Here is a 14320-nt window from a genome sequence, read left to right as displayed (position 1 = left end):
GGCTCTAATCCAGTTTAGCTGATATATTAGATTAATTATGCCATTGCTTCAAAGTGGGCAAAAACACAGCTCCTTTTCTATGTCCACAACTTACATCTTTAGTTGACATGGCAAACACTAAAGGAAGCATCATAGCACATTTTGCTTCCAATTAGTAATGGCAATAAAAAAGAGCAGTCTCAACAAACACTTGTGAATGAAAGAAAATGACTGTCATTAGGATGAAAACATACACATGAAATAACATTTTCAAACCAACTACCTCAAATTAACATTGGTATAAATTCCTTCAATCGTTCTAGCTGCTGTCTTTCACACAATGGCGCTGCACTCATGCCAAATGACATCAGGCATTGGAATGCATTTTTGAAGGATCTTCAGATCCAAAAACAAGTTCACTTAAATTTGAAGAATTTTGTATTTAAAAGACAATGATGTCACTTAAAGAATTACCTTCCCATTTCAGATACCTGACCCTAAGCTGTTCTTTCTATACTTCTGTTGTAAAAACGTTATTTGAGCCATGTTTCATTCTCTTATCTTCCTGTCATTTTCTGGTAACCAGTTCAATCAACTCAGTGAAACATTTCCCATTGTTTTACAGTAGGGGAGGGGTGGAAGGGGAAGAGAGGGGAGACCTGATCGGACAACCACGTATTAGCAATAACTGTACGAGTCAATGAGAGAGCATTCACCTGATCTAGAAGCACCACTGATGATTTTAAAATGTCTCTCCATTTCTGTAGTTCAGCGTCATGGTAACGCTGTTGTGACTCTAACAGCTGGGCCCACTCCACCTGAGACTGAGGCAGTTTGCTGCATGGAACAAAAGGAAAAATGGAAGAATAATTGGGGAGGAGGAATAAGGAGCCACTGTTGTGTGAACTAGGTTTGTACCAGCTGCTGCTGCACATCATACAACACCCAATTGCTGATGCTATCAAATAAAGATGGCATTATGATAAATGGATTTCCACACTCTCATTATAAAATAGATTGAGTATTTTTGACCCAATTTTTTAAAATTGTCCAGATCCAATGTCAATTCTAAACCGTACAAAACAACTTCCATGCTTTTTTTAAAAACAAAAATAGTTTGCTTTGAATGTCAATTGCACAATACTTAATTTTTTAATAACATACAATTTATTTTGAGACATGAGAGACTGCTAATACAGGGATCTGCGGCAATTAGAAAACTGCTAGAGGAACTCGGCAACCAAACAGCATATTTGGGACCAAAGGAATTCTCTGCATTTCAAGTCGAGGTCCTGCATCAGGAGTTAGAGATACGATAGCCGGGATAAAGAGAGGCAGCAGGGGGAGATGAGGTCCAGTAGATGATAGGTGGGCCAAGGATAGGTGAGAGGGATGAGGTAGGTCCTGGAATCTAATAAATAAGAAAGATAACTGGAAAATTTAAGGAGGACACCACAAACTCCATCTTCCCCTCTCTAAAACCATTAGTCCTTTATCTCTCCCCACCCACCTCTCCCTGTCCCCTGGTACCACCCCTACATCATAGGAGGTGCAACACTTGTACCTACCTCGCTAATATTCAGGAACCTACACAACCCTTCCAGGCAAAGAGTCACATACAACTCCTCCAACCTCGTGTACTACTTTTGGTGACCAAGTGTAGACAAGGCGACCAGTTTGCAGAACACGTGCTCAGCCCACCACATGCTCCCAGCTGCATACATTACAACTACCCTTCCAATCCCCACACAGACTTGTTTATCCTCAGCCATGTCCACTGCTACGGTGAGGCCCAATGCAAACCAGAAGAACATTGTCTCCTATATTCCGCCTGAGTAGTCTACAACCCAATAGTATGAATACTTAATTTTTCAATTGCAAGTAACCCTTAAACATCCTGCATTCCCCTCTTTCTCTCCTTACAGCAATCCATTTTTTGTTCCCTTTCTCATGCTCTCCTCCAACCCCCATCACCTTGCTTTTGTCACCCTTTCCTATCCACCTTCTACCGACAGGCTTCACACACCATATGCAATTCCATCTGCCCTTCAGCCCTTCATGGTTCCTGTCATCACCTTCTTTACTTGTCAGATTCCATCATTAGTCTCTAGCTTCTCTCTCCCCCCACTTGTTTGCTTTCACCTGTCTCCCTCCTAACTCGGTCCACACTCCACCCCATCTCCACTGGCTCCTTCTGCCCATCATCTTTCACCCCTACTATCTATCCCCTCCTTGTCTCACCCCTCCTCCTCTGCTTTTCAGACTGGCTAACTTCATGCTCCACTCTATGTCCTAATGCAGGGAGTTAACCCCAAAACATCGATAATCAATTTCCCACCCATGTTGCTTGACCACTGAGTTCCCCCGGCAGTTTGTTCACTTGTTGTAAGTGTGTTTAACCTATAGTAAATAACTTGTGTCACCATTTCCAGTTCAAATCAATCCCTATGACTCGAGGTGAATTTCCTGATCCAATTCCTTGTGCAACACTCTTTTGAGAACACTGCAAGGGAATTTGTACCACATTGTCACTGGGCTCTTCGATAACATGGTCTTAGTTCTGGCCGACTTCAGATTTATTTTTGTCTCTTGTTTTCAAAAATACTAGTTATCAAATGGAGAGATTGAGTATATGTAGTGTACATTGTAGAGATGGGACCTTTTTTCTCTTAGTCTGTCCAGAAGTTGACTTATCTTTAATGCAAAAATAAAAAAAATATTGATGGATGAATGATTTTAAAAAATGTATTTCTGTCTCGAAAAAGGAAAGAATATACTCCAATGTCTGAAGAAACTAATGCCACACTCTTTCATCAGACTAATCGTCACAACTGTGTTAGAGGTTACTTTTAGATTAAAGTAGAAGCCTGTTTACCAGAATTATTCCCTACATGTCTGTGTGCATGAAGCATTAATGTGAGGCAGCTGCTGAGCACATTCAGAAACATCAAGTAGGATTAGATGCCTGTTTGATGCTACTTGCCATAAATTCTACTACATATAAGAGGCTAAGAAATAGCAGGGCCCCATATATTAAATGGGTCTTGAATTCAATGTTGAGGTCTTCTTTGGGGTGATTAAAAGAGCATGATTTTATTAGGCTATTGCTGGAGATGCCATTTCTGTTTTATTTTAAGTAATCCAATCACAGGAAAATGCAACAACATTTCTGCCATCAATGTTAAAAGATATAAACTTATCAGACTGCAGAAGGAAAGCACAGTTACAAGTCCAGTACGTAATGAAGCTATGTATTTGGTTAGGTCTCTTTCTGGTAAGTTTTACTTAAGTATAAATAAAACAAAGGAACAAATACCTCTCCTGGAGCCTAATTCCATGCCAAGTTGTGAGACTCTGCGTCGTATACTCCAACATCCACAGCTTGTAAAACAGCATCATATTCAGAAATACTAGTAACACCAGGCTGAAGGAAACAAGATTTTAAAAATCATCACTCAGGCCAAGACCAAGGAGCCAAGGGATAGAACAAATACAATGTTCAATGCTTTATCATTTTATTGATTGGTTGTCGTGCAGAGGTAAACAGATTGTGTTTAATACAAACATTTCATTGGAAAATCTGTTCCTTGTATAGTCAGATTTGTTTCAGCAAAGTAATATCATTAATTTCTGCTGCCTCATAGTCAATACTGAGCTTTTCAATCATAATATGCGCATAAACGGGCTTTCAAAATCATACGTAAACAACATTTCCTGAATATTATATGCTGTCTTTCTCTCTTGCCAAATATGCAACCAGCAACCATCATCCTTTCACCAACTCCCAGGCAAGGGCATGTTCTGCTCCTGAGGCTCTGCTGATCTTGCACCGATCTTTCTCCTCCCCTTCCCCTCCACTACATTCCTTCCTCTAGCTACATAATCCGTACCTCGTCAATCTTCTAACTTCACAATTCGCAACTCTCTAATTGTTTGGTCTTACATTTTGTGTGTGTGTGTTCATCTCTGGTCCTTGTCCAACCATCTGCCTAATCAAAACTCCCTTCAACTGTGACCTGCCATATTTTGTCCTACCTCTCCACTCGTCTCGCTTTCTTTCATCCCACCCCAGTAATCGGTATGAAGAGTCCCGAACCAAAGCTTCACCTATCCGTTTTCTCCAGGGACGCTGTCTGGTCCACTGAATTACTCCAGCATTTTGTGTCGTACCTAGGGCATGGTTTCACGGGTATAGATGATTAAAACAATTATTTATTTTCATGCATGAATTGCAGCAATAATTTAAATCTGTAATTGAATCAGAGACCTTTCTAATCTTTGTAAATAATGTACTCTCTGGATAAGTTGCTGAGCCAATGGAGAAACAAAATCTATATTGTTGATGATCAATTAAAATCTGCGAGTGCATTTTCATTGAAGTATGTGAGATCTTTATATTTATATCCTAATTCTAGTTTTTGAAAGTTCTCTCAATTTGAGAACCATTCCTTCCTTTAGAAAATTGTTAATTTTGCTTTTCTATCCAAAAAAAAGTACGAGAGAGAAACCAGGGAACTAGATCATCACATCACTGCGCTCCCCAGGATAATTGAAAATGTTCTACTGAATTGGGAAGATCAGTATGGATTTATAAGGAAATGGTTATTTCTAATGAACTTAATAGACCGTTTTGAAGAGACAGGTAAATTGGTGAGAGAACAATATCTTCTTTTACGTTAATGATTGACTAGCTGTCTCAAAACCTCCCTGTTGGGACTTCAACTATTGATCGGATTTACTGACTATTTGGATGATAGAATAAAATGTCCGGTCTCCAAATTTGGCAATGACACCAAAAGAGGTGCAAACAGTGTAGATGGAAGCATTGCTATTACCAAGTTTTACCAAACGACATTCAACAAATCAAGCAAATGGGTAATTTATTTGAATATACTCTAAATGTAAGGTCATTCATTTTCGACCTGAAAAGAATAAAAGAGTAACTTTTAAAACGATGAAAAGCAAGTCACAATGGGAGTCGAAAGAAAATTTGGCATAAATGCTGCTGAAAATAACATTTGATAATTGCTAGATTTTCAGAGCATTGGAATACAAGTAGGCAGGAGATGTAGACAAAATGCTGGAGTAACAACGAGTCAGTTCGCATCTCTGGAGAAGAGGAATAGGTGACGTTTCGGGTGAAGACCCTTCTTCAGGCCCTTAGAGATGTTTGAGAGGTATCTGATACTTTGCTTGGACCACCCTTGGTGTACTATGTTCTCTGCACTAAATGTTAGAAAAGGAATAGGTGTTGATTCATCACATACAAACAGAAGTTGTGTTCCTAAGAAGCTATGTTAACAGGATGATATACTGTAACTGAGGTGTTCAAGAAAAGAAGAAAACGAATGGAGCAGAAAGAAACTATCTCTACTGATTCTACAATTCTTAGCAGTGGCGAAAATTAAAGCAAGGAGTGAAGTTAGGAGAGAAAAATTAGAACAAAGTTTTGGTCTCACTCTCACTAATTAGAAATTGATGTTTGTTTTAATATTAAGGTTCCAATGGGATTTTGTTAACCAAAATTCTTATGACATGAGGCAGAAGTGGGTACCTTGAATTACATACAAGTGAACCATTACAACACTCAAAAGCCAAAAGTGTCTCGTAGGGCTAAATAAGCTGGTTGTGTCCCTATATTCCTAATCCATGATTGCAAACATCTTTGTTTTAATTATAGCAGGCATTTTACTACTGTTTCACATTCTGAAATTATTATGCATTTGCCACATTTTAAGAGCCACTGCACATAAATAATTATTCAACTTGACTTGTTTTTGAGACTTCTCTGTGAAATACGCTAAAAACCTACAGAAATATGTCTTTCTTACTCTACCATTACTTTATAACTGTGAGCATGCAGGATGGACCATGATTATAATCCTGTCAACCAGGTCTCCATGATGTCTGATTTGCATTGAATCAGGTGGAATGTTGGATGGGGAAATTAGATGGGGTTTTCTTCCTTGTCATAGATATGCCAACTGGCCATGTTCCACAGATGGTAGATTACATACAAGAATAATTCATTGGGGCTTTTAGTCATGGCTCACATACAAATGACAAGAAATTAGATTAGATGGTTGTCAAATTGGGGATTTTCATTTTCTCAATATAGACTCGAACTGTCATAGTGCCAAGGGATTTGACAGCGTGGAATTTGTCAAATGTATTCAGGAATGTTTCTTCAGGCAATATGTAGAAAGCCCTGCATGGAAGAGGGAAAAGCCAAATCTACTCTTAGAAAATTGGGAAGGGCAAGTGCCTGTCGTGTCATTGGGCAAGCTTTTTGGGACCATCAACCGGAGTTCTATTAGAGTCATGGAGTTATACAATGGGGGCTCATGTTGTCGACCTCCCCATGGTGAGCCCTGTCAACTGACTTCAGTCAGGCGAACGACGACAAACAGAGACAGCAGCAGAAATAATGCAACCTCAGTCGCCGCAGCTTGCAGCCCTAATGCAACCACAGTCGCCACGGCTTGGCGCCAACCCAGAGCATGCGTCCATTTTAGGGTAGGCACCTACAGATGTCGAACCGGATGGCATCACCCTGCTGCAGCTGAATGCGGAAGGCCTAAAGGGCCTGTCCCACTTGGGCGTCATTTGTGCGACATTATTTATGCGTCACGACGCGAGCATCGTGCCACGCACGTGATGTGCGCATGGTGCACATTACACACGCATGGTGCGTGATGACGTAGGCAGGGTCGCGCACAGCGCCCCAGGGTTTTGGGATGTACAAAGTCTTTGCGCGCCATCTGACTGGGCTAAAGGATCTGTTTCTGTGCTGTATGACTCGATGATTCTAAAATACTAGAAGGCAAGCTATGCATTGGTATGTTGACAATGGAGTCACTTAATTAATTGACCAGGTCAATAGAGAAGGATGGAGGGAAACCGGTGGTGTGGCTTTGGAATCAATCTCCCATACTCTATTCAGAATTAACATAACACTAAACAAATCAACATTGAAACAAAAAAAAGCAAACATTAAATATATGCGGAGATCTTCATTTGGAAGGTGCCACATCACTTCCCAGCAAAGACTTGAAACAAAATAAATTAATATAACTGCAGTTGAGATTTCAGAAAATAGCCTGCACTATAATTCAACACCCTTGCAAATTGTTTTTCTTACATTGAAGCCAAAATTTAAGTAGTCTGTCCAACTGAATGTTAGTCCTTTTGTTAAGCAGGTATCTAATAGAAAGCACAACTTAAGAGACTGTGAAATAACTGTAGTTGTACCTTAGACAGATCCTAAAGAGAGCAGCAAATAGAAGAGGAAAATAGATATCAGAAAGGAAAGTTTCTCTAGACATCAGCACAGAATGATTAGATCAAATACTTATGCTTGTTGTCTCAAATGGAGGCTCATCTACATCATTTACTCAAAACATGCCAATCAAAACAGTCGATGTTATAAACAGTGGACCTAGCTGATAAATCAAAATACACCAATTTTTAAATGTGTAAATTTGACAAATAAATGTATACATAATAATTTCAGCTACATATATGCTCTTGCCAGAAAATGGTCCAGAATAATATCTTCTAAATATGGCGACACACTCCAAATATAATAATTAGTGTTCAAGAAGGAACTGCAGATGCTGGAAGATCGAAGGTACACAAAAATGCTGGAGAAACTCAGGGGGTGCAGCAGCATCTATGGAGCGAAGGAAATAGGCGACGTTTAGGGCTGAAACCCTTCTTCAGACTGATAATAATTAGTCATGCTTTGAAAGAGTCTGGAACCCTTTGAATAAAAAATACTAATAGTTCATGCATACCCATGATTATTATGAAGGAAGACAATTTTTCAATGCCCAAAATCCCACACTAACAATGTGGCTGCATTCACAACGAGTATAAGTTGGAAATTAAATAACATTTTTGTAGACTTGTTCAGACCCATTCTCCCATATTAGGCTGACAGCATTTGTCAAGGCTGAATTGTCAATTAAAAGTATCTTGCATTTTTAAAGTAAAGAAAAGACACAACATTTCCTAGTGGATAATGATTTTACAGATTCCTTTCTAGGCCACTCGAGTTGCTTTACCTTATAATTTGCTAAGATTAATAGGCAGCTTATCTCATCAAGAACAGGGTCCAATTCGTCAGTTTTAAAAGTGAGAAAACAGCAGTTTCTTGAAACCACTGGGGAGGATGATGGCAGACTCATGGTTTTGCAAGGTTATCAGTGCCGCAGCTCAAAATTGTCCATAAACCTAGGCCAATTTTGAAATCATAGATATCACCTCCTCATTTGAGATTACAAGATTATTTGCATGTGGATACAAACTATCCTGAAATAATGTTATTAACATGAATTTACCCTTTTATGGCCATAAATCATAATGATCAATTAATTTGACTATATTCAATGTCCTATATAATTTGTTATATACCCCCAGCAAATTCTGAATTTACAATTGCAGAATTTGACCATTATCCACGCAATGGCATAAAAATCTTAAATTATCCCTTTCGCAGTTCGATGCTATAGTTTTAAGTGTGATATTTATAAATCTCATTTACTCCCTTTCATAGGTTATCTTTATTTTATTATAAAGCAGCTTCTGTAACCACTTTTAACCCAATTATACCCCAAGACTATTTAACAGATCCCAGCCATAAATTATGCATCATTTGCATCTATGTCAATTTTCAGACAAAATAGGTATGCACCACAAAACACAACTAAAAAAACCTGGTTTGGTACCTCTTGTTTAATGATTCAGAGAGAGAACAATGAAAAATACCAAGCTTCCAGGCATCTTTTGAAGATTTTACTGCTTCTCAATGGGAAAGGAATGTTTTCCTGATGTACAGAACAAACTCTTTCGCAGCTCTTAAACTGAGCATACACAGAGTTCATTGGCATTGAAATTTCACCATCGTTTTTATCAGATACAAAATAATAATCTGCGTCCCGACTTCTGTTTTATTAAGTGATGATAAATATAAGCCTTTCTTATTAAGCCATGCGCCCACTTAAGATTCAGTGGGCTAAAATTATGGCAATCGTGCATCAGTTCCGACAAATTAACCTGACTGTGCATTGTGTGCACACCGTGGGATTAAGATGGTTCTTAATATTACTGCATCTCAAGGAAACAGTGTGGTTATTATATTGGTTTGGTAATCTAGAACGACAGACATGAACAGAAATACAATCAGAGCAATTTAAATTCAATTAATTAATACAAACAGTTGTAATTAAGAATTAGTACCAATTATGGTGAACATAAAACAAATACCATGTCATAGGGATCCATTTGGTCCAAGACAGAACCAGGTATCCATGCACAATTTGGTCTAGATGCAGTTCCAGGTTCACAGGATAGGTTGATTCTTAACTGCCCTCTGAGATGGATTTGCAATTCATTTAGTTCAAGGGCAATTAGGGATGGGTAGTAAATGCGACCTTACCAGCAACATCCACATTAAATAAAAGAATGCAGATAAAATTAAAATCAGGGGAACCATGTCTGTTATTCTTTATTAGAAGTAGACATCTCTGGTGCCTCTCCATTTAACAGGGGAATCCATTAAGTTTTATTAGAAACAAACTATGTTTCCATTTCACAAAAGAATTCCAACGGACAAACCAAACGGTTTGGCTACAGACATGCAATATCACACACACAATTTTCTCAGGAAAAACACCTTATAATAAAGGTACTTACACAAAGGTTATAATGAGCAATAACTTGGAAACACTGTAAAGATGAATTCCTCCTGAAATTTCGTCAGGTATGTGTTTTGTCTGAGTGGAACCTGTGGGGTAAAGTTAAGACAGATAATGAGACACAAGGAACTGCAGAGTGGTTTACAGAAAAAGACACAAAGTGCTGGAGTAACTCAGCAGGTCAGGCAACATCCCTGGAGAACACTTTGGGTTGCACCCCTTCAGATTTTGGCGGTGGAAGCTGGAAGAGATGGGGACAGGACAAAGTCTGGTAGTTTATGGTTGAATACAGGTGAAGGGGGGGGGGGAGTCTGTAGTAGCCATTTAGCTTAACTCAGCATGTTATAACTATAACCAGTTACCTTTAAATTTTATCTGCCTGTAATTATGTGGGTGGGATTCATACGTAGTCTGAGGCGTTTGCAGATGGGATTCTGGGCAGACGCCCTAGTATTAATTAGTTTAGTTTAGTTTTGAAGAAGCATGGAGGAGAGGTCACATCTTTCCACCATGCCCAAGTTTGACTACGAGTAAGATCAAAACGTACTTAACCAAGAAGAAGTTTGGATGAATATCTTACTGTTTTTACTGCTACATTAAAGCAACTATTAATTAAGAGACTGTGTTTGGAAGATTTATCTTTGGACGGCATTGAATGTCTCGTGGAGAGCTCGTGAGTGCGTTTCGATTAATCTCCTGAACCCCTGTCTTCAATCATAGTGACTAGAGGAAAGATTCCTTGAACTATGTAAAAATCTACAGTTTGATTGGCAGATGGTTGGACAAAGGCCAGAGATGAAAAGGAAAACAAATGTGAGATAAGAAGACATGGATATGTATTTGACAATGTTTGAATGTTAAACAGCTCCTAGCAACCTGACTACATTTTCCTATGTAATTACTTGACAGGCAATCTCAGAAATAAAACACAAAAACCTTTTGGAATAAAAACTCTAAGCTAAAACAATGGATCAAACTTTTACCTGCCACATGTTTAATCCTCTGGCCCATCTCTTCGTCAGTTGGTGTAGTAACAGGACTGGCAGTTTCGTCGAGGTGTTGACCTCGCACATGCATGTGAGGCCGTTTTCTCCGCCGAATTGTGGATGATTTGTTGCTTTTATCTTTTGGAGATTGCCTGTGCAGTTCAGCAGCATATTGTTTCTCTACTTTTGCAAGCTCAATATCTGTGGAAAAATCAAATCTGGGATGTATTCAACGCAAAGTACAGCAAAGAAAATTGACCTACTTTGATTAAATATTAGGATAAATCATGCTCCTCACGATTTGGACGTTTCACTGAGAAATAATGGCGAGTTATATCTGTCCTCTCACACTACCACTAGAATTAATAGTAAGTATGGGTATGTACTCAGACATCCTGAGCAGAGGGGTTGAATGTACATCTGTCCTGTCAGCTCTACATCAGCCATGGTTTCCACAAACCCATTCACGGTTCTCGATTGAAAAGAGATAATTTTATTTTGCTTAATGTTAACACCTTTAATTAAGCTCTATCACCTAATACTTTTTTGAGTAAACATATAATTTATTTTTAATAATTGTATATTTTAAATTATATTAATTTTTTGAGCTACTTTTACCAGTTTCTGATCGCCAAAGGCATTCAAGAGCAGTTCCAAATTTCTTGAAAGCAGAGAGCTGTCGAAAGGTCCTCGTAGCAGGTTAGAGTCAGGGCCTCAGGATCTGTTGCCTAGCTGTTACTGGTTACCTTTCAGTTCCATGGGGTGAGACATGTTACATATTTGGACCCTCAGGGGTTCAAAAATTATGTGCAACCATTAAAACAGCAGGACCCAGTTAGTCCATTATTCAATGAAGAGACAAATCATTAATTACTGCTCATTAATTTGAAAAAATATTTTTTTTTAATCATGAAAATCTGAAATAAGCGTTTGCTGTAAATGCTTACTTCAGGCAACACGTCTGGAACGAGAAACTGCGGTCAAATTAACTTATTGACTTAATTGCCTGCAACTACACCAATAATTTCATTTTCCATATTTCCTTAGGTCACTGAAGGAGGGCATATGGCTCATTGAGTCTATGCTAGCTCTCAGAAAATTCTCATCAGTCACATTCCTCCATTTATTTCTGAGTATCCTATTCTCTCTCACATACCCATCATTTCTCCATGATTCTCCTGCCACTCCCCAACACTACAGACCATTTGCTGTAGCTGATTCAACTGCCAGCATGTCTTTGGGCTGTGGGAGGAAACTGGAGTATCAAGGGGAAATCCATTTAGTCATATGGAGAACATATATATTTTACATGGACCGCACAAAGTCAAAATTCAACCTAGGTCACTGGAGATGTGTGTGGACATTCAATGTAAAATTGCAGTACACGGCAAAGAGAGTCATAGATTTGTACAGCAACGGATACAGACACTATGTCCATGTCGACCAAGTAAAAATATTGAGCTACTTCCATTTGCCTGCATTTGGCCCAAACCTCCCTAAATCCTTCCTATCCATTGATTCGTCCAAATGTCATAAAAGTCGTAATAGTATTCGCTTCTCTAGCATCCTCTATCAGCTGATTCCAGGTAAGCCCTACACTCTGAGTGGAAAACATTGCCCCTGAGGTCCCTCTCAAATCTCTCCCCTCTCTACTTAAACCCATCACCGTCTAAATTTAGAAGCCCACAGCCTGGAAAAAAAGATTTAATTTCATCCCTGCCCCTTATGATCTTGTACATTTCAATAAGGTCACGCCTCAATTTCCTACACTCTAAAGCAATATGTCCCAGCCCATCCAACCTTTCCAAGGCCGACAAGCCTAGGTAACATCCTGGTGAATCTCTTTTGCACCCTTTCCACCTTAGTGACATTCTTTCTTATAGCTGGGCAACTAGAAGTTCACACAGTACTAAGTGTGGTCTCACCAATGACTTGCATCATGACGTAACAACTTTAAAATTCAACACCTTTCACAATGAAGGCAAGCCTGCCATCACGTTCTTCTCCACAATATCTACCTGACATGCCACTTTTAGGGAACTGCGTATCTGTACTCCTCGAGCTCGCTGTTCTTATACACGCTCCAGGGCTCTATCAGTTAATGTGCAAGTCCTGGCCTAGTTTGAGATACCAATGTGCAACATCTCACACTTGTCAGAGTTAAATTGCATTTGCTATGCCTTATCCCAGCTTGATCTAGATCTTGTTGTAAACTTAGATAACCTTCCTCACTGTCTACTGCATCACAAATGTCATCTGCAAATTTACTTACAATATTAACAAGATTGAAGCGGCCACAAATTGTTCACTCCTGTTCCGATAATGTTTATTTTAAACGTTGGTAAATATTAATCTTGCTTGCTGTTAATGTGCTCACATTAGTTTCAGAAATATTATGTGAAGTTCTCGCACCTGATCAACAGTTAGTATCCATCCAAAGAAACTACACTAAGAGAAACTGAACATGATCCAGTTTGGCTATGATGGCCACAGGGGTGAACCTAACTCTTAACAGTAAGGAGTATAAGTGAAAGACAGCAATTAGATGATCCAAGTCCAGCAGAATACCTAAAATTGTAAATAGAAGTGAAATAGGAGAGAAAATGAAAACATCAGAATACCACTGGAAATCAGAAACGAAACAGAAAATGCTGGAATTATTCAGCAGGTCAGGCAGCATCCAAGGGGAGAGAAACTTTTGGGATGACTTTTCATCAGAAATGAAAATTAAATGTTCCTCACCTAAATGTCTGAAGTATTCATCTAAACCACTCCAGAAATTCTTCTCAATAAACGATTTCACCAACCCCCAAGGCTGTTTCCTATACTTTAGTTCTGTGGATATCCTAGATACAAGAAGTTTATAGTTAGTTCATTATAGAATATGTTTACAGTTTTATTATTTTGCAAAAACGTATGTTTTTATTTATAAAAACAATCTCATTGCAATTATATGATAAAATTATTACCTCAAAATCTGTGTGAATGACTTGGATCTTACCCTTGCTAAGATGCAAGACATTTTTTTGTTCTGTCTAGTGCCCATTAAGATAAATATAAATTGTAATCTGGTGACAAAATGGGTTCAACAACTATTTCATGCGAAAATGTTGATAATGCAGAAGACAGGCACACAAATTGCAGAACGCTCCACATGCATATAGGTTTATGAAGAATTGATGGCTAAGCTTGGGCACTTGATAGAGCGTCTTTTTGGTTTTATCTGCCAGCATTGGAAAGTATCAGAATTTCAGGAATGGGAATTGCTTCTCCCACTTAATTGGATCAAGGTAGATATGCTTTACTTAGTTTCGATAGTCACTAATACTTTAGATTTATAAAAAATCTATCAATCTCAGTTCTGAAATCGAGCGAACTGGGGAGAATTCCAAACCACCATTATATTTTTTGTGAATAAACAGTAGTCATTTACATATGATGAAAAGCAAAAAATCTTTTAAGATTATTGTTGAGAGATACTTTTCAGATCCAGGATTAATAAGAATATCAGCAAAGATTCACATGTTTCCTGTGTGGGAACATTTAGGAAATACTGATTCTTTCTGCATTATTGGTTCAGTTAATTATCAGTATATAGCGAGACACGTGTTGTCAAACAAGTGGTCTTTATTAGATTAACACAGAACAGCTCTCACA

At 38.5% G+C, this 14320-nt stretch overlaps 1 protein-coding gene across 12 annotated transcripts in view; it reads right to left on the bottom strand.

Annotated features, from left to right (window-relative positions):
- gramd1b (GRAM domain containing 1B) overlaps positions 1–14320 on the bottom strand; it is a 406068-nt gene that overhangs the window by 6325 nt on the left and 385423 nt on the right. For 11 of the 12 annotated variants that reach the window (XM_033049646.1, XM_033049640.1, XM_033049641.1 and 8 more), the window contains 6 exons: positions 13406–13509; positions 10661–10864; positions 9676–9766; positions 7231–7242; positions 3296–3403; positions 696–816 (listed from right to left, as the gene is read on the bottom strand). In XM_033049646.1, coding sequence (XP_032905537.1) covers positions 696–816; positions 3296–3403; positions 7231–7242; positions 9676–9766; positions 10661–10864; positions 13406–13509 — 640 coding nt within the window. The remainder of the gene's footprint in view (positions 1–695; positions 817–3295; positions 3404–7230; positions 7243–9675; positions 9767–10660; positions 10865–13405; positions 13510–14320) is intronic. The other variant, XM_033049645.1, reaches the window with a different exon arrangement.

Source organism: Amblyraja radiata, chromosome 33 (assembly GCF_010909765.2).
Source record: "Amblyraja radiata isolate CabotCenter1 chromosome 33, sAmbRad1.1.pri, whole genome shotgun sequence".
Lineage (NCBI taxonomy): Eukaryota > Metazoa > Chordata > Chondrichthyes > Rajiformes > Rajidae > Amblyraja > Amblyraja radiata.
This window is presented reverse-complemented; position numbering and strand designations above follow the sequence as displayed.